The sequence below is a fragment of the Montipora foliosa genome, chromosome 3 (assembly GCF_036669935.1).
Source record: "Montipora foliosa isolate CH-2021 chromosome 3, ASM3666993v2, whole genome shotgun sequence".
In the NCBI taxonomy this organism is placed as follows: Eukaryota; Metazoa; Cnidaria; class Anthozoa; order Scleractinia; family Acroporidae; genus Montipora; species Montipora foliosa.
Window position 1 is genome coordinate 1,249,435 of NC_090871.1, and position 24,066 is coordinate 1,273,500.

Below are 24,066 nucleotides of genomic sequence, written 5' to 3' on the forward strand. Positions count from 1 at the left end.
AGCCCATCACCCGGAGCGTGCAACTTACCTATTTTCGTGCAACGGCGTTTTCACAAGTAAGGTTATTTTTAGATTGAATTTCCCGCGAATGAGACTCCCACAGGAGCCCGATGACCAATTACAAGAAACGTCATAGGGTCACCGAACCGGAACTGCCTTTGTTTTTTGACCTAATTCGCGGGAAGGGCTAGTCTAAAAAAGTCTAAAAATAAACCTACTTGTGAAAACGCCGTTTCACAGACGCTGTATAGAAGTTGCACGCTCCAGATGGGCTCCTGACTTTACTTAATGATATGACTCCTGGGTTCAAACCATTTACAATGACAATAATTTTATGCTTTTTAATTGAGGATTTTTTGGTAAAATTATCTTCTTAGGTTTCTGCTCTTGTCTTCCCATACAAATCCTAATATTCTCCCTCACACTGAGCTTGGGGCGCCTGTGATTTAGTTTTTAGCCATGTAGCCGCCGTTAGGTTTTAGGCCCTAGGCAGCGTTTACACGAACACGGTTTCACTTCGACACGGTTTCATGACTTCGAAACCGCGTCAAAATCAATGCGGTTTGGAAGTGTTTACACGGAACCATTTTTGTCAGAGTAGCGAGCGCTGCACTACTTGCTAAATTCACAATTTTGAATTGAACAATGCAAATTTCGCGCCAAAATAGTAACCGTATTCAAATCGATGCGGTTTCGCTGTTTACACGACAGATGAAACCGCATCGTTTTGAAAACCCTCCACTTTTGGCAGCGGTTTCAAATCGACACGGTTTCGGCAACAGTCTTGATCGGTGTCGTGCAAACAGGAGGTGGGAACTCATCTTAAACGATGCGATTGTAAATGAAACCGCCGCGTTCACGGTGTAAACGCTGCCTTAGTTTTGCATGGTACCAGGACCTACTAGGTTCATATGTCACAGTGGCAACCATTTTGCTGTTTCATGGGTTGTCCAAGTGATATATTTGGCTGCAATTTCTTTTGACGTCCAGTGCCTATTCTGTGCCCAAACGAACTGGTGAGTCTGCAAGATTGCGAACAACAACGCTTTTGAGGAGGAATTACGTTTTTTCAAACGTTGGACATGTAGCACTTATATTTGAACAGACTTAACTGATTAGAGTGTAATGTGACGTGCTAAGTATCTACCCGATATGAACCAACTGAGCGTTAGCCCTCCTGATCGAAAAGGGCCTACACAAGGCAGAGAAAAACTCTGACCCGGGTGGGAAATGCCGTGACTTTAACATCGTCAGTTCCCACGGCCTGTTCCCGTGTGACCTTGTAGCTCAGTCGGTAGAGCAGCGGTGATCTAACTCGAAAGTCGTGGGTTCAATTCCCACCCTGGTCAGAGTTTTTCTTTGTCCTTGTGTGGATCCATTTCCATCAGTAGGGCTAACGCTCACATGGTTCATATGGGGTAGATACTTAGCACTTCACATTACACTCTAATCAGTTAAGAACGCTTTTGAGTTTGGCAAACCAGATGTTTTGTCAAGTGACTATGGTAGCAGCTATTTTTAGAATCAAGCAGTTTCCGATGTATAAATATGTGGAAAGTCTGTAATTTTTAAAGGAACGTAATGCTGCGCAACACTGAAAAACCTTAAACTGTAGATGATACAGCAACCATTCCCTGTTACATTCTTCCTCCCGATGACGAGAAAAATCCCCCAACCGTCGAAATGAACCAAGGTGATAGTTGACCTATAAGATCGTCACTCGACCTACGGAATTTCTACGGTATTTTTTCGTCACTCTTACGAATTTCACGTTCATTGTTCGCACGCTCTCTGCGTTATGGAATTAACTTTCCATTTTCCTTCTCCACAAAGGCATATTTTGTTTGAGGACCATACGAAAATGGTATCATTCATTCACAAAAATCGAGGCCATGACATGATCGAGAATTCGCTCCGGGACCCATAATACAATACAATACAATAACCTTTATTTCACCTCGATTTAAAAAAACAAAAATGCTAATATCACAGGTACCCCAAGCGAACGATGTAATTTGACCGTCACGATCAGTTAAAATTATAAGAGTTTGTGTGGAAATTTGCAAACGTGTTTCGGAGTCGAAATAAAGAACATGAATCGAACAAAAATGCCTTACCTTGTCTTCTTGATACCTTATCAGTGTCTTTGAGGCGTACTTTGGCCATTTAGGTAGGTTCGCTGTTTTCTCTCCATATATTTATCTTCAAGGGGGAATTATATATACGAGAGAGCCACTGTAGAACTAAAACTCCCTAGAATCGCGCTGAAACGGCCAGAAATGCTAAGAACATACCATAAATATGACAAGGAGGCAAGGTAAGAAAATCTGGTGTATTTTCATTTCAATTTAAATGCCCTAAATGACGATCGTTTAATTCCCCATACAAACCCTTATAAAATTTATGCAACGCAACAACTATTCTAAGTGAGCTTGCGGTAACTATGTTTTCTCCAACTTTTTTTAATCACGCTGACCACAATGGTGCCACACGACGGAGCAGTAATATAAATGTGGCAACAGGTAGGCATTGTATGATTTGATCTTGGTGTCATTGTTTATTAGTTACTTATGCCTTTGCATAACCTGTATCTGATTGCTAACTCTTCTTACTATGTCCACCACATGCTCAATGAAATTGAGATTTTTATCAATTATAACAGCCAGCAATTTCATGCTGTGATCTAGACTAATAACACTACTACCAAGATCGTAGGTAGGTAAATCCATGGTGTTACCCAGTCACTTGGTGAAAAATTTATCATGGTTGACCGCTATTAAACCACTCACAAACGATGAGGAGATCACTTTGCACGTGCCGATGGATCAAAGAGGAAGCCATTACCAATGGAGAAGATCTGGGTATCATCAGCATAAGCACTGACTTTAGATGACAGACTAACTAACAATTAGCCGAATGGGCTATTGACCCGTGGCCCTTGAGGGCGAAGGGTCTAATTGTTTTAGTATCACCCAACTAGTCGGTCGGACAGAAATGGCAATAATAAAGTTAGCAAATGCAAGTTAAAGAAATATTTATTTAGGAATTTAAAAACAAAAGAAAGCGTCATACTGCGAAGAACGACCGGCTTGTGATAACTCGAAGGTTCAAGGCGTGAAAAAAGTCTTAAGTTATCGAGACTTAAGATTTTAAAGTGATTTCTGGACAGTAAACATGCCAATCGAACTTAAATGATAAAATCGACTATATATAATTGACAATCTTTCAAAACTGTAAGTCGGAAAAGATCGTGACACCAAAGCATAACCATCAGAAACCAAGTAAGGATCAGTAAGTACCGCCAACTTTCACTAAAAGAAAAGAAAAAGAAAATGTTTTTAAAAGGTCGTAGTTCCGAACGATATCCGTGCATTCAAAAAGATCCAACGCGCACCCATGGAATAATTGTTAAATACTCCAATGTTTCAGAAAATTTCATTTTCTTTGGCTACCGGCAAAGTCCTAACAACCAAAGGATAATGTTAGTCAATTGAGATTCCAACTCAACACCGGTCTGTTTAGCAGCTTCCCTTATGACTGACAAGGCAGCCTCTTCAACAGTTTCCAAAAGCGTATGCATGGCAGGTAGCACGGTGGGCCATACCACTGGCTATGACCGACCCCAAAAATGAAATAAAACGGACGGCTTCTTCAACAGCTGATTCAGTGGAATAGGACAAAAGAAATGTGCTCAGCTGTCCCGCAGTCGAAATCTGCCAAGCTCCGAGAACCTTTTCTTTGGTGACACGAGGAAGCCTCGCAACTTCAGCAGAATCTATCTCCGGAAGACCAAGTTGGGATCTGTAAGGCGGAGTTCCGACAATATAAGGACGACATCAACGACGAAAGACAGCCCGGGCAGCCACCGCAAATATTGCAGAGACCTTCTATATGCGACTTTTCAAAGCATCAACTTTCCTCTGAAATTTTTTTGTGGAAGACTTCGTAATTGCTTTCCCAAGGGAAAAGGTCATGTTCTCTTGCTGATATCTGGACAAAGCATCTAGAATTGCCTGGGTTAGTCGGACAAAATCCCACTTGGTACGCTCATGGTTGCTTATCAAAAACACATCCTTCTCATCTCTGAGTAGGTCGCCGAGATTTTCCAAACAATTGCATGGAATCTTGGTTAGCATCGCTTCTTCACCGAATGTCCGTTTTCGCGACTCGGCTCTGACGTTTTCATCATTTTTTGTTCATATGCAGAAAAAACTATTTTCATCGATCTGACAGTTTTAGCCAGCAGCAAGTCGTTCTCGGTGAATCGAGTGGCTGTGAAAATGAGAAAGGCATGTTACTTGTCCAGTTGTACCTTTCGGACGTACATTTCCAGATCAGGGTAGGTAAGGATGCCTATTCCTGGTAGATCCCAAAATTTAATGTTGGAGTTAATTGGGTGATCATAGAGAGTTGGTTCTGCTGTGCATTCAGTCACATCAACTGGAGCTGCTCCTTCATCGTCATCACGGAGTCTAATAGACGGAAAAGTTAGTTTTAGGTTCAGCACATAGTATGTACGGCCCTTATTGCTTTGAGTGTTTTTTGGGGAGGAGGGGGGTGGGGGGATGGGGGTTGGAGAGTGTATTGTATAATTGATGTTGTTTTGTCTCCCATTCAGGTAATCTAAAAAACTCAAAGCATCATTTTTGTTCTTGAAAAGAGTAAAGGTATCGTCCACATACCGGAACCAAGTAGTAGGGTGATTGATGTTCTTCATCACCCATTTTTCCTCAAAATCACATATGCGAAGACTATAGAGGGCTTCCCATTCTTCTTTGCTGAGTATATGTTTCTGCTTAGAGAAGTCACATGAATAAACATAGTTGTAAGAAGTGTTTTTTTAATTGACACTTTAACCTATCCTCGTTTTCAACGGTCAGAGTGCGTCCGTGTCTTTTTAAATCGCGAAAGAGCAGATGAGTTCGAAAGAGCTTTTGACCTCATATTTGTGAACGTTTTTGGGTGGTAGACAGAAACGTAAACCTCTTGTTAAAATACTTTTCCAGCTCAAAAGTAGTGTACAGAGCAAACTGTTGGGATTGCATTGAACACTTTTTCCAGGTCAAAAGTAGTGTGCAGAACAAGAGTCTCTGTTTCTCCGTGATCCAAAGCCAACCTTACATGAAAACGTTGGCAGTGAGAAACTTTATCTCTATTATTAGCATATTCCTTGTCATTTTATGTCAATCAATTTCGTTAGTTCCCAGTCCGTTCACTGAGATGTATTTTTGAATTTAAATTTATCTGTAACTGAATAATAATCACTTCTGATGATGTATGCTGTAACATACGAAACGTTAAGTTTATAAAAAGTTATGCTGTTCAAGCAAATGTTTGTAGCCGCTGTTTGCGTTTTATTCTTATTGATTTAACAAACTTCTCGATGTAGTATTAAAGTACAAATCACTGACGTTTAAAGGAAGCCGCATTTTTCGTTGAAGAACGTTCTCCACCAAAATCTCGCATACTATGTATAGAAAACGTAAAAAGATAAAAATAAATGTTTGTCAAAGAAGTTGTGTTGTGTGACACGCAGCAACCCAGCATAATAAAATTCTGGATGGCACAATTTAAATAACAAAGAAAGCGGACACGTGCTTCTCAGTGTAGTTACCAGGCTCTTCCGGCCTTTTCAAGATGGCGCATTGACAATTATTACCAAGCTCTCCAGGCTTTTTGACAAAATCCTGGACGTCAAAATCCCCTGATAGGGGGCAAGGTAGGTAGTCAAAATTCCCTATGTACCCTGCCCTTCCCCCCGGGGGAAAACATTGATAAGCACCCCTAAGAATTAGACTGAGAGCAATCTCTTTCTTTTCCTAACTTCTGTAGAGCGTAGCGCGTCGCGTAGCGCGCGATTGATCCTCGTTCGCTTTTCTAATTTGCATAATTTTGTCGGCAAGGAGGACTGCTCGCAGTCTACCTAAGAATATGCGTTTTCAACAGCAGAAATACCAGGTAAGCTATCTGTAAACGCTTCGAAAACTATTTCTCCCAATGTAGTGTAGCTAAATCCTTTATAAACCTTGCTTTAGGACTATAAGATAAGACCATTAAACGCATAGCTGGTTTGCAACAGGGTGTACCTGTTATCTAGTATTTAAAAATATATAAAATCAGAAGAGGTACAATAATAACAATATTTGCTATGAACGTACGTACTAATACCTAAACTTACAACCAGTTGTTAGGCCTAAATACAGTGAAAGTTAGACTTACACAGAATGATTACATGGTTGTTTTGTTCATTGTATGATTTATGTACTCCATGCTACTACACTGTGCTTCACATTTTTCAATGGAAGTATTTTCACTCTTTTTTTTTTCGATAGAATGAGTAACAGTTGGTATATTTTACCGCAGGGGGTATTTTTAAAATCAGGATTTGTTTCCCATGCTAGAGATTTTTTGCCCTTTACCCTTTGGTCAAGCGACTTATGTATTGTTCAGTGGAGAGCCGCTGCCATATTGTAAAGGAATAGTTGCACTCTTTTATTCAAACGATGTTTTATTGGAGAGGAAGGTTGTTCACATTGATAAAATGATTAATCCAAGTATTTCTGAAAATGTAAACTTGCATATTAGTCACTGCGTCAATTTTAGACTAGTCTGGCTTCAGTTTCTCTTGTCATATATACCATGTGGTTACGGGAAAGCTGCTAGGAACACTATATGCTAGTTATGAACATTCCAGTTCATTTTCTTAAAATACTGAATTTCATTGTAATATTGCCAAAGAAAATTCAAATACATGATGCATATTTCATGTAGAATGTACATCAAGACGGTTTCCATGGAATAAAGTCACATGCTGATTCTTGTGTTAGTAATCTTATCCTTTGTTTATCACTCGAGAACACAAATGTCGCTACCACTGCTTTTGTGCCTTGCTTCTCTGAATATTGTCAGGATAAGTTGTGTTTGAGTTAATGCAAAGCCCATCCTTTGAGATCTCATCCACAAACTTCACAATTCTTCGAGACAAGGGGAACCGCCCAAAAAAACACCACCGAGGCCACAAGTGCACCCTTGATACAGGGGTCCAGTTAATATGGTAAGCAACAAGTCAACAGGGTGCGGTGCACACAGCCTTATGAGACTTCCAGTCCTTTTTCTGGCAGTCTCTCGAACAGTAAAACACGCTTTTACAACGCCCACAGTGAAGCAATTTGACATTCTCTTTAAGGCACGTCTTACACATTCCCAATGATTGTACAACTGGGAGATGCACAGGTTTTGAAAGACCGAACATTAACGAGTGTGCAATTCGTCTGGCCTCAATTGGGACGTGCGTCCTGGGAGTAGAATGGCTAAGTGAGCGTTGTAACATTTTGCGGACGCCTGGAAGATCAAACATCGTCGGGTCAAATTTGTCCGAGTCTTCAATCTCCAAGAGACGCTTTCCTTTATCCTTGTAGCTCTTGTGAATGGTGGCGGAATTTAACCATTTGATAGCGAGATTAAAGGCATCAATGCCAACTATCTCTTGATCTTGATCAAATGGACCTTCCGTTATCAAACCACTCTCAGGAGGACTGATGCCCACCCCTCCAATAAGATCTACGCTCTTGTCGTGATGAAGCTCCAAAACTTTGAGCTGGTATGTTATAGGATTAGAAAGGTTATGCTGGTAGTACAAAGTGTGCCCAACCTCCTGCACAAAGTCGGCGAGACACACATCACTGTCGTCTATGACTTGCGCCTCCGTGGCTACGTTGCTAAAGAACTGATCAAATAAATCATCTTGGAAAGGCCTTGTGAACACGATGTCCTTAAAGCGTGACAGTGGCCGGCGCTGAGAGGGGTAACACGTATGTGGTAGGTAGTAGATATATTTCTCCGGAGTGACCTTCGCATCCCAGGCGAAGATAGGACATAAAACGCGGGTTTGCAGCATGCGCAGATTTATGTTAGATGGCACTCTGATGTCGCGGAAAACAGGCACAGATGACTGCAAAACAGAAACGCGAAGTATGAAACTAGTTTTGTCAAGCAACAACGCCATTCGAGGTATTTTTCTGTTTTCTTGAATGTTTTTCATAACTGCTTCCTGCAAGGGGCTCAGTTTCGCTGTTTTTTTCAGGAATGACATACCTTTCACAAACATTTCCGCCATACGTTCGGCTCGATTAAATAGCAAGTACGCGATTGGACGACGCAGGGTTGCTTCAGTAGGGATTGGATCGCTTGCAACTTGATACTGTTCGGGTAACCAATCGTCGTCGTCGTCGCTTGAATCGTCGTCGCTTTCACCGTCGCTTTCGTCTTTAATGCTTGTATTTTCCGCGGGGGGCCATGACCCATCTCTGCCATCCTCTTGGCACCACAGCTGAAATTTTACATACTCCTCTTCGTTTTCTGCATCGAACTCAGCTGGGTATATAAACAATCTACCCTGGGTGCTCTCTGTCGCCTATATAAAAGACAAATACGAAATATTGTTTGTGATTCAGTTCAGTTTGCGAGATCTCAGTTATTGTAAAATTGTTTCTCGTAAGAGGTATTAATGTCGACTGAAGTTGTACTTGTGAACGTACACACAGTGATACCTTATTAATTTTAATCTGATTGTACTGTGTTGAACGTCTTTACGTTTGTTTGTATGTTGCCACTTCTTATGTTGTCTGTTATTGTTTGCTCGAAAATTTATAGCCCCTAATTGTTTTTGTCGCGATCTCTTGACTTGCCGCACTTCAGAAAAGGGCTGAGTAACATGCCTCACGAGACAGTTACTTAAGCCGTTTCCTCTCATGCGTGGCGAGGCTTTGGTGGGAAATTTGCCTCGCGCTCGAGGCCGTGAGGACAATATCCAACGTTTATTAAAGAGCAAGCAATTTTCAAGCTAAATGGAACAACCATGGAAACGGTCCGTTTCCGTATTTTTTCTCTCTCTTAGGAAATTTATGTTGAGAAAATGTCTCTGGCTAGTCAAATTTAACAACCCAAGCCAAGATAACCAATCATCTTCAGTGGGCAGGATGCCGAGTTTCAGCTTGGAAACAAAATGGAAGAATTATTATAAAAAACGTTCACTGGCTATATACAGTTAAAAACTTTCGAGCTTTCGGCTGTCAGGCTACAGCCTTCAACTTTTCCATTGAAGGCTGTAGCCTGACAGCCGAAAGCTCGAAAGTTTTTAACTGTATATAGCCAGTGAACGTTTTTTATAATAATTTTTTAATATGTTTTACCCTGGCTACGGTTCTTCTATTTTTAAAATGGAAGAAATTAACTTTTATTCGGATATGTTTCGGTATCAGGAAATTTTTCAAATTAGAACAGACGGATTTGATTTGTATTGAAATTTCACAGAGCTTTGGACCGCATCATCAGTAGTTTCACTAAGCAATGGAGGACTTTTTCCGTGTTTACATAGCCTCATCTAAACACGAGGGGGAGTTGGGAGAATTCAAGACAGTTATGCAAACCCGAAATGCAGTCGAGGGTTTGAAAAATGATAGCCTGCGAGCAGGCTCTCTCTCCTCGGTGAGAGAGAAGGAGAGCCTGCACGCATCCCTTTAAATTTTGAATGCCGCCTCCTGATGTCACGCTGCGAGAGCTGTCAAAAATTAGCCAATCAGCGCGCACCCGAAGTAAACATTGAAAAAAGAACAGAAAACAGAAAGCCACCCGTTGTGTATTTCAATTTGCTCGAGGCAGAAACTCAAAAAAAAACTGTAAAGGAAGGAAGACTTCGCCAGAAAAGCCTAAAACAACAATTGCTGATGCTGTAAAGCGTAGCTGAATATTCATTACGGTAATTCGTCGAAGTCCCTTCCGCGGAAAAAATGTTTCGTTCGTTAGGGAAAAATTAAGCACACAAACTTCAAACGACGGGAATCGTAATAGAGAAATTCGTTTTCCCTGACTGCATCTCCTCTGTGTGAGAATCGTCGACCACAACTGCTGCCAAATTTCGGTAAAGCGAAGCGGGGTTATCTTTTTTAATTTATTTTAATGAATCAAGACATTACATACATTACAATATTCTAATACCTACACCAAATTATTTCAAAGGTTTATTGAGTATTTGCGGAGTTACGAGGAGATCGAGCAATCATTTGTGGAGTTGCCTTTTCGGCTTAACCAAATACTTGCTAAAATCGTGTAGAGTTCCTCTATCGTTCTCTATCGTTAAATCAGCAACAGAGGCAGCCGAAAGGCCCATTTTTGTCCAAATGTGATCAGCGATAATGCTTTGTCGAGGACAGGAAACTACCACGGTGACATGAAGTCGCCCTCGTTGTATTTTGGCCGCTACGAAAAACAGTTGGGAAATAAGCCTTTTTCCGAATCCTGTGGATAACAGAGATAGAACTTCCTTCCTTCCAGTAGAGAAGCCATTGCATCGCGTCGCCCGACCTTTAATTATGTAAAGTTATGGTAAATTGCAACATTCTACAATTTTCTCAGACGCATTTCTGACCACCTCATCAGAGGCTTTCTTATTGTCGGAGCTTGTCACTGGTGACGTCACGAGGTTATTTCATTTCAGCCAATCAGTATTTTGCGTCCAAAATTTGGACACGACATTCAGAATACAAAGCCTTGCGGGCAGGCTCTCATTCAACCCCCAACCCCAGTCCCTCGGAGGGCCTGCTCGCAGGCTAGAAAAATGAAGGAAATGCTGCCTTTTTTTTTATACTTTTTGATTGAAACAGATTTTCTTAATACACGCTCATATTTCCTGCCAGCCAATCAAAACGCGTGTCTGACAACACATAACCAATCAAAATTCGTGTGATGTCACAGCCGTGTTTACAGTCTCATCTAAACACAGTAATTGAGCCATGAGAGTGCGCGTATTATCTTAATCATTTTATAAAAGATAATTTACTAAGATTGAGAAGTTTGTCATTTCGATAAATATCTCACTTTTTGTATTTCTTCTTTAGAACCGTTCTCAGTGTTAGCCATGTAATAAACAACTTAATAGCCTTGACCGTTCGGTCGTTACAGCAAAATCTCAAACCTCGGCCTAGCTGTATTGACTTCGCTATCGCTCGGTCAATACAGCAAGGCTTCAGTTTGAGATTTTGCTGCAACGACCTCACTCTCGGTTATTAAGAGGTTAGTACTGCACTCAGTCCTTTTTCATCAGTGACTGTTGGCAAGATTACTATTACTTATTTATTTTGCAAGACGGACCGCTAATTTGAGGTGTAGGGTTCTGCCTTTCAAGGCAAATATCTAGATCGGATTGACACCTTCATCAGACGAGGATATCGTTTTGGATATACAAATAAGATCACTTTGACACCTGATGTAATATGGAATAAGGATAGAGATTTGTGATACTGGTCATGTGTTGTATGACTTGGTTTCACCTAAACGCTATGGGGCTCTAAGAGATAGGGGGAATGACTTCATGCTCTCTTGAGTGAAATCTGAACGGTTTAAGCTGGCCTTTGTAAATAGAGTCTACCTCTACCACTACCACTACCACTACCACTAAGGTTTGCCGAACTGTCGACGTCTAAGTTTTCACGGAGATACAAAGAAAAATGCAAGAGTTGTTTGTCAGTTAGTAATGTCGGAGTTTCAGTTCGAAACAGAGGAATTTTATTTTCCACAAGATAATGTTTGTTTGATGACGTAGTAGATAGTTAGATTCTATACAATTCGGTAAAGTGATTCATTGATTGGTGACATTTTAATTAAATTTCTTTTGATTTAAGTCCGTGATTGACACTTAAGGGTTAGGAAAGAATGATTTATACATGCTTGACGGGATTTTTTCCTGGCTTCAAAAGAACGAATGATTTTACTGCTGCAATACACCCTGAATCCAGGAAAAAATCCCCTAAATTGTAATTTTAAAAAACTGAAAAATGACATCGCCCTACGCAATCCCATGATAACATAAATAAATTCAGAACCTATGGAATTAAAGTAAAAATAATGATAATAAACATCAAGGCTGCCTCTGAGATAGTATCAAGTCAGTGAGGTGCAATTTTCGTCTTGAGTCAACGACAAGTCATTACACTGCATTGATCAAATACATTGCTAGCCCGTTTGTTCGATGGCTGTTTTGCATATTTCGCTGACCTGATATCCTGGCTACAAAGTTATCGATATCGTCACAGGATTAAGTGATCGATGATCTAAGGTTTCCGCAATCAAACTCAAGTTAATATTATGTAATTGCCGGTCTTCTTAATGGAGCGAATTAAAACAGAAACTGGTTCAATCAAGTATACGATTTCCGTAATACAGTGGATTGTTAACCGTTTTTCCCGGACCAATGTCGATTGGCGACAAACAAGACTTAATTAAGGAATAGAAAACCCTGCACATGCAAGACAGTCAATATAATAAAAGTGTTATTGAACTAGCTTGTTCGGTTCGTTTTGGGAAATTGGAACTTTACATCGTTTTAGTCTATTCAATCCTCGCAGTTTGTTTCTAACTCTTCCTACTTCTGCGCAACATGGTATTCCGAGTAAACGCTTTGAAGAGCGTCTTGTTTTACTGTAACTGAAACAACCCAAACCTTTACAAAAATACTAACCTTAGGCTTAAATATTATTTTTTAGGCTTAATGTTAGCATTAGGAAAGTTTTGGGTTGTTTCTGCTTTGGTGAAACAGTGACCTGCAACCTGCAGTTTACACCTTAGCTGGAAATTCTGTTGCATACCGCCCATCTGGCGGCTCAATCAAATCTCTCCTTTATGATATTCCGCCAGTCCACAGTATACAAATCGAAAGCAAAAGGAAATAACGATGAAACGGTTCAAATTAATAATTTATGGAGTTACTCACGGGGAAATAAAGTTTTTTTTTGAGGAGCGTCGAGATGATGCCTTTTGTGCAAGAGTGAATCATTTGATATCGACATTGACCCATCGCCCAGCTCCAAAAACTGACCTATCCCCCCCCCCCCCCCCTGCCTTCCTAGCCTTCCTTTCGGGTTACCTTCTGGCCTTGTTTCGTTTCGTCAGTGACATTCGCCATCTTGGCGTCAGCATCTTTACTTGCTCTCAAATCGTCCATTTTCGTCTCTGCCTTCGAAAACGAAGATTTGGTGAGTGTATTGTAGTCAGCGAGAATGATAACATAAACTTGAGCTTATATTGTTTATGGGGTGGGGTGGGAGAGGGGGATGGGAAATGGGTGCATTCATAAACATCCACAAGCTGGGATTACGAGTGAAAACAGTTCATTTTATTTATTTAGTTATTTACTTACAGGGAAAAAAATGTCTGAATGTGATGTTGTAATGTACCAATAGGGCACCACGTGATATGAAAAAACCAATCACACGGCATTCCATTTGCAATATAGCGTACTGAAGATGATGGCGTGGAGAGTTTGAACTTCGAACATAATAGAAACGACGCGATTGTTATTCGCTAACTTTCTGAACTTTGAATTTGTACACTGCTTCTTACAAGGGCACCCAACGAGCCATTTTTTCAAAATTCAATATATATCATGGCCATAAAATAAACCAAAATTTAGCCTTTTCGGAGCAAATCTCTACCTGCTGTTCCACACTCCCAGCAACGTCTGCGGAACACCTCCGTTGGGTGCCCCTGTTGTTACGGATTTAGCTTGAAGCGACAACTTGCGTGTTCAAATTCGAGCAAACGAGACCGAGTGTTACGGGCTATGCCACTGTTATCAACTCCAGCGATACTCGTTGAAACCTTATCAACTGGCTGGTGTTTTACCATTTTAAAAAGTACAGATCCGGCCAAAGCAAGAGGAAGTAAACAGGCATTAAGCAATCACTGCACGTACCAAGGTCAAAAGATCGAGTGACTCATTTCTGTACTGTCTGTAAATGATTGAGAATGAGCTTCAAAATATAACGATAATGAGTACAGGGAAATTATATTTCGATGAGTACAGGGTAATTCTATTTCGAAGTGCAAACCCGGCTTGAAAGACCCAGTGAATTTCGGGTGTGATAAGTCTCCCAGGACCAGAAGATATAACAAAATGGATTGGACTCTGTCTCATTTCACCGCATAGAAATTTGCAACGTATTTTGGGGCTTCTGGGCATGAGAGTGAATGCACTCTGTTATATTGCCTTTCTCGTTGCCACTCAGCGGTGGCTACAACTAGTTTACTTATGTATTCATTCATTCATTTATTTATTTATTTATTTATTTATTTATTTATTTACATAGTTGGTATAATGGATTAAGCTTCTCACAAGTGTCTCACAAGCTTCTCAAAAGTATCACTATACCGAGTCATGATTATGATCACGCTAATTCAGGAAGTAGCTTATTAGAATGTGATAGAAAACGCAGCAACTTCGAGTCGATAGACTTGAAAGCTCACTTACATACAGTCAAGCAAACTCGTTTCATCTATGCATAAGCTGGTAATTTACAATTGCATTCTGAACATTTTTAACGGGAGCTAGTATAGTTGGCAAAGAAGTCATTACAATAAAATACGAACAAAAAAGTCCACTGCCAACCCTACCAAAAAATCAAATTGAAGGTTTGCATCAGTGACGCCACGGCGGCCATGTTGGCGTACAGAACCATGCATTGACGCTATTATTATGCAAAACCTGTGGGGCCATTTTCTATTGTTTTGTACACCAACATGGCTGTATCATCGCGTGGATGCAAACCAACAATTCCATCAAGTTAATGGGCGCTTATTCAGAGTCTTTTCGTCGGGGGCTACAATATGAATGGATTAAAATTACAGGTAACTTCCGCATCCACTTGCTTGTGATAGAGCTTACTGTGCTTCTTATCAGTGATATGAATCTCCCAATCGTTTCAACATTTTGGCTCTTAGAGTCTCATTGTAGGTAAGTTTGGATAGAAGGATATAAGTACAGATATAAGTACATCTTAGTTTATCCCGGCGAATATATGCAAACTTTCCCATTCTTCCAGGGGTCACGTTATTTATTGACATTTATGTTTTTAAAAATAAGAAAAACACAGTCATAATCATAATCATTCAGTTACCATTTTATTTGAAACAATTTTCTTTCAAGCCAAAGATTGCTGTTAACCCAATACATAATTTGTGAGAGAGAGGCCAGCAATGAAAATTTTGTTCAGAAAGCTCTGGGTAGCTACGTGTGCATGCAGTGGGTGTAATTACCAAATTAACACAAAATGTAAAAATGAAGTTGAAGTTCTTTTCTTCTCTCCCCTGTAACTACGGATTGTACTGACCAAGAAGAAGCAAAATCCTTACCTGATAACTTCAGCATCGTCCATTCAAACCAAGTATTCACGAAAAAGTTGCGCTTCGAAGAAAATAAGGCCCTCGTAACGCAAGTTCTCGGAAACGGTCGCTTATGCGCATGCGCGAAAGTTCATGATCGCTAGAGTGGAAAATTCTCGTCACCAGAGCCTCGGATGTTATGTCTGCGGTTGACCCGAGGCTCTGGGAAACTCTATGTAGGAGAACATACGCCGTAGGGTCCTTATAGCCAAAAATTGGCTATTTGAACCTTACGGCGCCTGCTCACTCCTCGTGCTAACATGAAAGCACCAATCAGAGGCGCTTTTCATTGTTCTTCACGAAAACCAATGAGAAGACACTTTGCTTCAGGGTTCCCCAGAACTGTTCTCTCCCCCAGTCATGCACAAAAGAGAAGAGCTCTGGGGTCGAGATTGCAGAGTAGAACCAGAGTGTCGATACCAAAAAAGCGAAAACCTACAGGTAGACTCATACCTCTGAGTCACCTCTGGGAACGGCCAGCATGCATGCTTTATGACTGGGTTCCCGTGTCGGGAAAAGTCTTTCCTGTCACTCCCCTGCTAAGTATTGTCTTTGTGCCTAGAGTCTTCTGTACACTACATATCTTTGGAAGGTTTCAGCGGGTAGTAGAAATGCGTAGATTCAGGTAGATTTTATCCGGTGGACATAGTACAAGCATGCAATGGCGGCGAAGCCGATGTAACGCGAATGTTGTTTTATTGGATCTTTAAACAAAATATACCCTTATGGAGCTCAAGAATGGAACGCCAATTCAATAAACAACACAAGCGGTGAAAAATGGACATTTGGAATCTTAAAAGCGACGAATCTTTCGCCGTCGGATCAAAGTGAGCTGTATTTCTGATATTTTACTAATTGTAATGTTATGTACAACACTGAAACCAAATGGCAAATTATCTGATAACTTTTTCTGTTTGGCTATGGTTTTAACACACTCAACTGAGGAAGGAATCCAGCACCTTGAGTGGATGTATGTGTTTACACGAAAGTCGGATCTCTGTTGTCTGGCTATTTATCATTGTATTTCAACTCAACTCTGCACAGTCTTCAGGTAAAAAAACAATTGGAAATTTGACTAATTCTTGTTAGTCAAGAACTATTTGAGAGACAGCTTACTGTCCATTTTTTGCTTCATTAATAAAGGACTGAAAAGGTGTAACGGACGCTTAATGATTCATTGTAGTCTTACCACATAATCGAGTATTTCCTTTCCTAAATCAAATGGAACAATTAAGCTTTATAGTTCTTATCAAAACCATCACGTAGCCTTCGCGTTAGTCAAGTCACCTCGAACATTGAAGTATCAAGTGCCTTCAGAGGCAAGCGAAGGACTGATATGTAAGTGTTGCTTTTTTCATACGAGCTAGTTGTGGTGGTCCGTTTTCTAGTCGTTAGCTTTACCATTTACTGAATAGTCATTTCGGAGATTCCATAAGACTTATTCAGTACGTCACTGGTTAAATCATGAAGTCTTACTAGTGCCAATCTTATCCAGCTTAAGTCTTGTAGCCCTTCGAGAGCTAGAGTTGGCCTATATAGCTACAGTAGTATCATTAGTTTACTTAGTAAGTAAGATTTTGTTAGTTTCTCTTCAATCAAATATGTAATCGCCACGTGGAGCTAAATATGTAGACAAGTTGTTTCTTTTAACTATTTCATTAGCTTATACCTTGTTATATCTTGATCAAATTTCAGTTTACGGCTTAAACAAGATTATATTGCAATTGATGTCAAGGGAATAAATCAAGTACATATAATTCTACATCAAGGGTGCATTTATCCCGAGACCAAGCCCGTAAAGTAGTCCTTTTCACCTCAAACCGGCTCACGACACTTCTTGTTAACCCTCGAGAGTCGCTCGCTGGAACAGAAGGTTCTTCAGAAAAGGGTTTAATCCTGAACTGCAGTGAGAAATTTGTTTTGTTGCGTATGGTTATAAATTCTGACACGGATTGGGTGTCTTGTTTTCACTGACGCACGCAATCAAATAGGAACGGTTTTTTGCCTCTAATAGCAAGTATGTTTTTTTTTTCAATCGTTTTTCGCTGGAAAAGGTTTTTTGGTGAAAATTATCACTCTTTGTTGATTCATCCGTGTTGTGTAAAAGGTAGTAGCCAAAACGCGGGGCAGGGGCCGGGGCCGGGGCCGGGGTCGGAGTGGGGTCGGAGTCGGGGTGTCTTTTATTTTCAAATTTTGTTTGTTTCAATTTTTGTCCTTTTTCTACTGTAATGTTATATTCGAATGTTCGGCATCTTTCCTTCATTTATGGTGGAAATTAGTCCAAAAAATATGGAACATACGGAAGCTACGAAAGGGACATCTTTGTTTGTTTTTCGAAATTAAGAGAATTTCAGCCTGAACTCGGAGTTTTTGTGGGGAATATACGCTAATTCCTAGAGACACTGAAGACTCGCTGAGCTCCACATTTTAATGTTTACTTATTAAAAACCTTCCCCGCAATACAATTAAAACGAAACAGAACATTCTGGCCACAGTTCAACGATAGTCGTCACACAACGTTCTCATTTGCTTGTTTTCGCAAAATTGTTTTCAATGTTGTTGTGTTTTTTATCGTGATACTGGATTCGATCCCTTGACGTCCAAATAGAATTGTTCACAAGTTCCCGTGCGATACTGGCTTTACTACAAACCGTTTGTAGTAAAGACAGACAACAACATAACATCAACACGAACAAACAAGCAAATGAGAACGTTGCGTGACTACGTGACGATCATAGTGGAACTGCGACTCTTTGTCAAACTACTCCTATAGCTGTAGGTCACCCATTGAATTTATTTGTTAACACTAAGCGATGTTCACCGATACGTTACCCGTTGTTATGAATGAGCCATCCAGACTTCAATTCACCACAGAAATATTCACTTCTTTTCTGCCGTACTTTAATAGTAAATTTGAGTATCATTTGGTCTATTCAATCCTTCTAGTCTGCTTCTAACGGTCTTTCCAAAAACATGGTATTCCAAATAAACACTAAAGAGCGTCAGACCTGACAACCTGTCAAACTGGTTCTGGAGAGAATTTGCAGAGGAACTTGCTCCCATAGTTACTTCCATCTTCAATAAGTCTCAAACTGCGCCTTGTTCTTGGAAACTTTGCTAATCATTTCTTCTATTCCTAAGGAAATCCCTCTGTCATCCTTGAACCAACTCCACCCTATTTAGTGATATTATTATTAGGTTGTTAGAGAAACTTATTTGTGTAGCAGAAGTTAAGCCTGTCATTAGATCCTACCTATTGCCAGATCAATTTGCATATAGGGAAGGTACTAATACCTCCGATGCTCTCTTCAAGAGCCAACATATGTGGCTTAAATGACTTGACACTAGGGAAGCAGATCGTGTTAGGGTTTTGCCTTCGACTCCTCTAAGGCTTTCTACTCAGTGAATCACTTCATTTTATTTAACAAGCTTAAGGAATTGCCCATCAATCTCTACATCGTTAATTGGATCATTAATTTTTTTTTTAATAGACAACAAAGAGTAATAGCTGATGGTGACACGACCCCTCAGGGCAATATACGTGGACCCATTCTGTGATATACAAACTGTTGATTGAGATAGTTCTACACTGGTTAAGTTTGCGGATGACCTAACTTTAAGCGTTTTGGTTAAAGGAATTCAGGACACCAAGCTCGTCTAGAAGTGCAAAACATACTCAGTTGGGCCCAGGACAACCTTATGACTATAAACCTTACTAAAACAAAGGAGATTGTTGCAAACGTTGGCCGTGTAGCTCTTATATTTCAACAGACGTAACTATTAGAGGGCAATGTGAAGTGCTAGTTTTCTACCATGTGAGCATTAGCCCCACTGATGGAAATGGGCCCACACAAGACAGAGAAAAACTCTGATCAGGGTAGGATTTAAACCCACGCCCTTTCGGGTTAGATCACAGCTGCTCTACTGACTGAGCTACTCAGACGGGAGCAGGTCGTGGGAATTTAAGAAATCAATGTCACTGCAATGAATATGTAAGCTTATGTACAAGTACACAAGGATGGGTTACGTTTTTGCAAACGTTGGCCGTGTAGCACTGGTCACTGGAAGTAATCTTTGTGGTCTTAAAGATCAAAGAGTGCACGCTCTGTTTCAATCTCTCTGATGTTTACCGGTGCCAAATATTTCTGGTAGCAAATAATCTGATTTCTATCGATACGAAGCAACGCAACGTACCGAAGCGGAGACTCGTGAATTTGCTTTATACTCCTCTAGTTCTTTTCCATTTGAAAAATGGAGATATTAAGACGCTCATAGCGGAACCATTTCAACGTATCCGTGAACTGGACATAAGAGGATGCATTAATTTAAACTAAATCAACTAAAAATAAAACTTATCCAAATCGTCAACCCAAACAGTGCTTAATAAGTTGACCAATCATAATCGATGCACACATTCAAATAAGCCAATCCAGGCCTTATTTCGTGAAACAGCGTTCAACTGTGTCTTTTTTGGCGCTGACTGCATGCAAAGCAAATTGCATTGAAATCTTCGAATGTATTCTGGGCGACCTTTTGACCAGCTGTCAGTCCCAATAGCACCATCTTTGACCGGACATTTTGTCTTCGAACGTCTCGGAAGACGTATTTTCTACTGCGGTTTCTTTTAGCCGAAATCACACGAGCGAAGGTGCTATTGTTACGCATACGTTCTTTGCATCTTGAGATACTTGGGTTTCCTAACGGTGATGCTTACCAATACAGAGACATTTTTGCGCGGTTTAAAAATATCCGGAGAAAGTAGATCTTAGTAAAGTACTCTCCAGGAAGAAAATTTTGGGTAACCATGCATTTTTGAGAGATAATTAAGTTTCAATTTGAGAAAGAACGCCATTTTGCTTTGTATTTTAATTTAAGAAATAAATTATTCATCAATTATCTTTGAAAAATTTCGTGGTTACCCCCAATTTTCTTTTTGGATTTCAGCCATTTCTTAAGATCAACATTTGCTGCATCATCATAAACCGGGGAAAAAATACCTTTGAATTAGTAGGCACCGTCCTTACACCGCGCGAACCGCACAATTAATTTACTTTGCTTCGCCTTTGATTCTGTGGTTGGAACCTGTCTAAGAGGGCCAATATAATCTATATTTAGCGTTTACTTTCAAAAGCCAAATAAACATATTGCTATCTTTCAAAAAATGAAAGATAACATTCAGATTTGGCTACCAACTACTCTTTTTCAGGCCCATTAACGGTTATTGCTGCAGTGGTTTTAATGATCAATAACAATGAAAAAAAAAATGCCGCAATTAACAGGCCGGACGGTCGTTCAATCCAATCAAAGATGGCGGTGAACTTGATTAACTAAACCTTTTGCATGTTTGTAAACTTGACAAAATAAGCCAGAGAGCACTTTTGTTCAATTCCTTTTACTTCTGCAGTAAAGGCTGAAAAAAGAACCAATAAGGCCGTCATTGATCGGGCGCGCGGATTGGGTAGACGGCCTGAAAGGTTATCGCGACCAGGAGTTATTTTCTTTAAGAAATGAAGGCCTCATCGGAGGTTGAGGTTATTTTCATAAATAAGGGTTATTTTTGGATTTAATCAGCAGTGTCCAGTAGCCATCATATATAATGAGTTAAGTAAACACATGGACCACCAAAGTGAGTGCATTTGGTATGAGATCTGTGAGTTAATTATAAGCCCACCGAGGAAAGAATAAATATTTGCATTCATTTTTCAAAAGTGGCTGTCGAATCAAGCCAAAATTAAGAGATAAGGAAGCCAGGCTATGCAGTATAACTCCTACTATGAAGCAATTTCAAGTTGAAAAATTGAAAATCTTTTAAATTAAAGACAAGTATTAAAAATAATATGAAATTTGGCGTCAAGCTGTCACTAATAAATTGCAATTTCAGTAAGAGGTAGCGTCACGCATATTTTTGGCATAACAACGAAGGCCGAGCATTTTGAAGACATTAATTAAAGGTATTTATGATGTAAATTAAGGTCAAGGAAATATAATAAAAGCGATGTCACACTTTTGACTCCATTCAAACTGCAGATATTAAAATAAAATTCCCGGCAAAGGAAAAGACTATTGGAGTTTTGAAATTAATCAATCGCACGCTCCGATGATTAGTTTATTGGAAGGAACAAGGGCCAGCTATGGGGTGTTATTATATTCGAGGTTTTGTTTTAATTTAAATCCATGTTTCTTTTGAGACTGAACGTCGATCTAGCAGTAGGCTGCCTGTTTTAGCATACTTGGTTGCACGTTTGCAGTGCAGGCTTGAAAAACTTTGACTAGACTTTTTTTGTCCTTGGCTTTCTCTCCGAAATTTGTTAAACAGTTTATAAATGGAATATTTACCCTTTTTTATTTACATTTTAAGCAGAGAAAATCAATCAATTGTAACTGCGGCAAGTCAAACTCCACAAAAGCGCCCACATAAACACTTAAATATAACCTGACAAATGAAGCATATTTTAAGGTCAGTTACCGATTTACTTAGACTTAAACTATAACCTACAATAGATTATATTTATAGCTCAGATGGCTTGTAACGTTATTCTCTCGCTTGAAAACAGCACAAGATGTTTTCTTTTCCGAAATCGGAACGGGTTCAAGGGCTGAGGGCGCAAGGAACAATTTCAAAATGACATGTTTAACTTGTTGCTTATCAGGAGCAACGAGAAGGAGACGAAAATACTGATCGTTTGTTTGGTCTATGCAGTCAAAACTGCCATTATGAGCATTTTCGATCAGGTCTAAATTTAGATGCAAAAATAGTTCGATCCACGTTCGAAGTAATTCGGCCAATTTCCTTGCACTATAAAAGATATGATCGTTTGTTGTCACTGGAAAAAAAATTTCTTGACTGGTTAAAAAAATATTTTAATCATAAAGGATGAAACATTGAAAATGCGCCCACATAATAAATGAACATTTTCTTTCGGTTCGAAAATGAAAATCAGCTCTTTAGTAATTTCTTTGCTGATTCTTATGAATTAATATATAGTGAACACAAGGAAAAACTCCTGTTTCTTTACGTCGGTTTGAAATACTTTATTACTTTTTTTTCGCATCCTTTAAGTACAGATCTGTTTAACATAAGTTATTTACATTGAGTCACAAAAGATTAATCCTGTCATTCGTTTTTTTTTTTCAACTCAGAGCAGAGCTGACTAATTAATAAAGGAAAAAACACTTGAGGGAAGAAAACCAGAAGAATTCTAGCTGGTCCAGTCATTGAATAAACTTCCACAAACCAAAGAGATGGTAAAAAAATAAACATCATTTATGGCTACGTTTTTCATGGAAAAGAAATAAGGGATTTCCGCTTTAGCTACTTCACGTATCGCAAACAACTGCAGTGCACTCTTTGGTAAACATGCACAATTCTCAAACATTAAAATATGTAAAATAAAACGATGGTAAAATTTAATCGTTGATACCATGGTCACGATTCTGTTTCTTGAAAAAAAGGAAACTCATACTATCCCATTTATATATTTAAGTTTCTGCTATTTTTCGTAATACCCTAGTGGAAATTGGTGCAACACGATAACTGACTCGGCATTCACCAGATGATATGCGTTTACAACAACATTTAAGTTCGTAACAAGTCGTATCTCTATGATCTACCACAATCCAGATAAAACCGTATGTCAATTAAAACATTCACGTCCCTCGTTTTATTATTCTAGGCAAACTGCCTTTGACTGAACCAAGAAGTCTGTCCCAGATAAGCTTCATGTCTCCCGTTTTAGAAGCAATCATCTTTACAAGTTTAAATCGTTAACATCGTCAGTGCGGTAACAAATCCTGACTTTAAGGATTCGAACTAGTACGGCTTGCTGATCGTCTTCGAACGTCGAAGAAGCCCATTGCATTGAGACGTGGATCCGAACAGTAGCGCGAGTAAACTGTTTGATCGCTCCATGGAATTGTCATGTCTGTGGCAGGAACATTGTTCAAAGGAGGTGACGATCCGTACACGTTGTAGTAAGCCTCTTCATATTGCTTTTTAAACATTGCAGCGTTTACTTCTCCTCTGGCATATTCATTCAAAACGGCAGGAGTTAATACGATAGAATTTCTTCTTCTTTGTCGCATAAACGTTGGCTCCGAGTTGCTTCGGTGCCGACTACCTTGAAACGCAGATCCATTCATTTCCAAAAGACTGCTACACACCATTTCCTCACGACAGCCAGCAAAGTTGAAGGGTTTTCCCGAATATTTATAAGTAGAACTAGTTTGGACAGATTTATATTTTTTGTCAATGTCTTACAAAAGTGCTTTAACCGTTGCCTCTCTTCTTTTAAAATACTTCTACTGAAAACTCCGGTTACTGTCGTTCTCTGTTCATGCAGTGAGCAGTGAAAATAGTCTCAAGAAACGGCTGCCCACACGTCTTGGCTTGGCTAAATATAGCTATTCAAATAGCGAGAAGCGTCTATCAGTATTGTTTGCTTTCCTTGAAAAGGTCGGATAAAAATAGAACCTGAACTCCGCCCCCAAACTGAATTCGAAACTTGCCTCAAATCGTTCAAAACCGCAAATGCCCCCCAAGTATTGAAGTTCTGCTTTCTAATAAGATAACGCAATTAAAACGTTTTTCGTGTTATGAAACACTGCGGACTGGCAAATCATTATTTATTTCTTCGTTTCACAAAGCTGCCAAGCTATGGTTGTTTCATTATTCATCCGCAAACGCAGGGGATGAGAAATAACACAACAGTTCTATTTTAAGCTTAAGCCTAGTTGCTAAGAGACGGCTGGGAAGTCCGCGTGAAAAATCGTGTTTTCTTTTTGTTCGCCTAATCAAAGAAAAGATGCCAGACAAAACAAAACAATCTTATTTTAGCACATAAAATAACCCCTTTT

At 39.7% G+C, this 24,066-nt stretch overlaps 1 protein-coding gene and 1 pseudogene across 2 annotated transcripts; both read right to left on the reverse strand.

The window, feature by feature from the left end:
* Window positions 1-3,887: 3,887 nt before the first annotated feature.
* Window positions 3,888-4,717, reverse strand: LOC137995121 (interferon-inducible GTPase 1-like; annotated as a pseudogene).
* Window positions 4,718-5,893: 1,176 nt separating this feature from the next.
* Window positions 5,894-15,294, reverse strand: LOC137994380 (uncharacterized). Of its 2 annotated transcripts, none has more exons than XM_068839957.1 (3): window positions 15,184-15,263; window positions 12,920-13,005; window positions 5,894-8,413 (listed from the first exon to the last, which is right to left on the reverse strand). In XM_068839957.1, the coding sequence occupies exons 1-3, from the start codon at window positions 15,197-15,199 to the stop codon at window positions 7,067-7,069; spliced, it is 1,449 nt and encodes a 482-aa protein (XP_068696058.1). In that variant the 5' UTR covers window positions 15,200-15,263; the 3' UTR covers window positions 5,894-7,066. The 2 variants fall into 2 exon arrangements, with proteins under 2 accessions (XP_068696058.1, XP_068696059.1); XM_068839958.1 differs by having other exon boundaries at window positions 5,895-8,413; window positions 12,920-13,009; window positions 15,184-15,294.
* Between the last annotated feature and the right edge of the window lie 8,772 nt (window positions 15,295-24,066).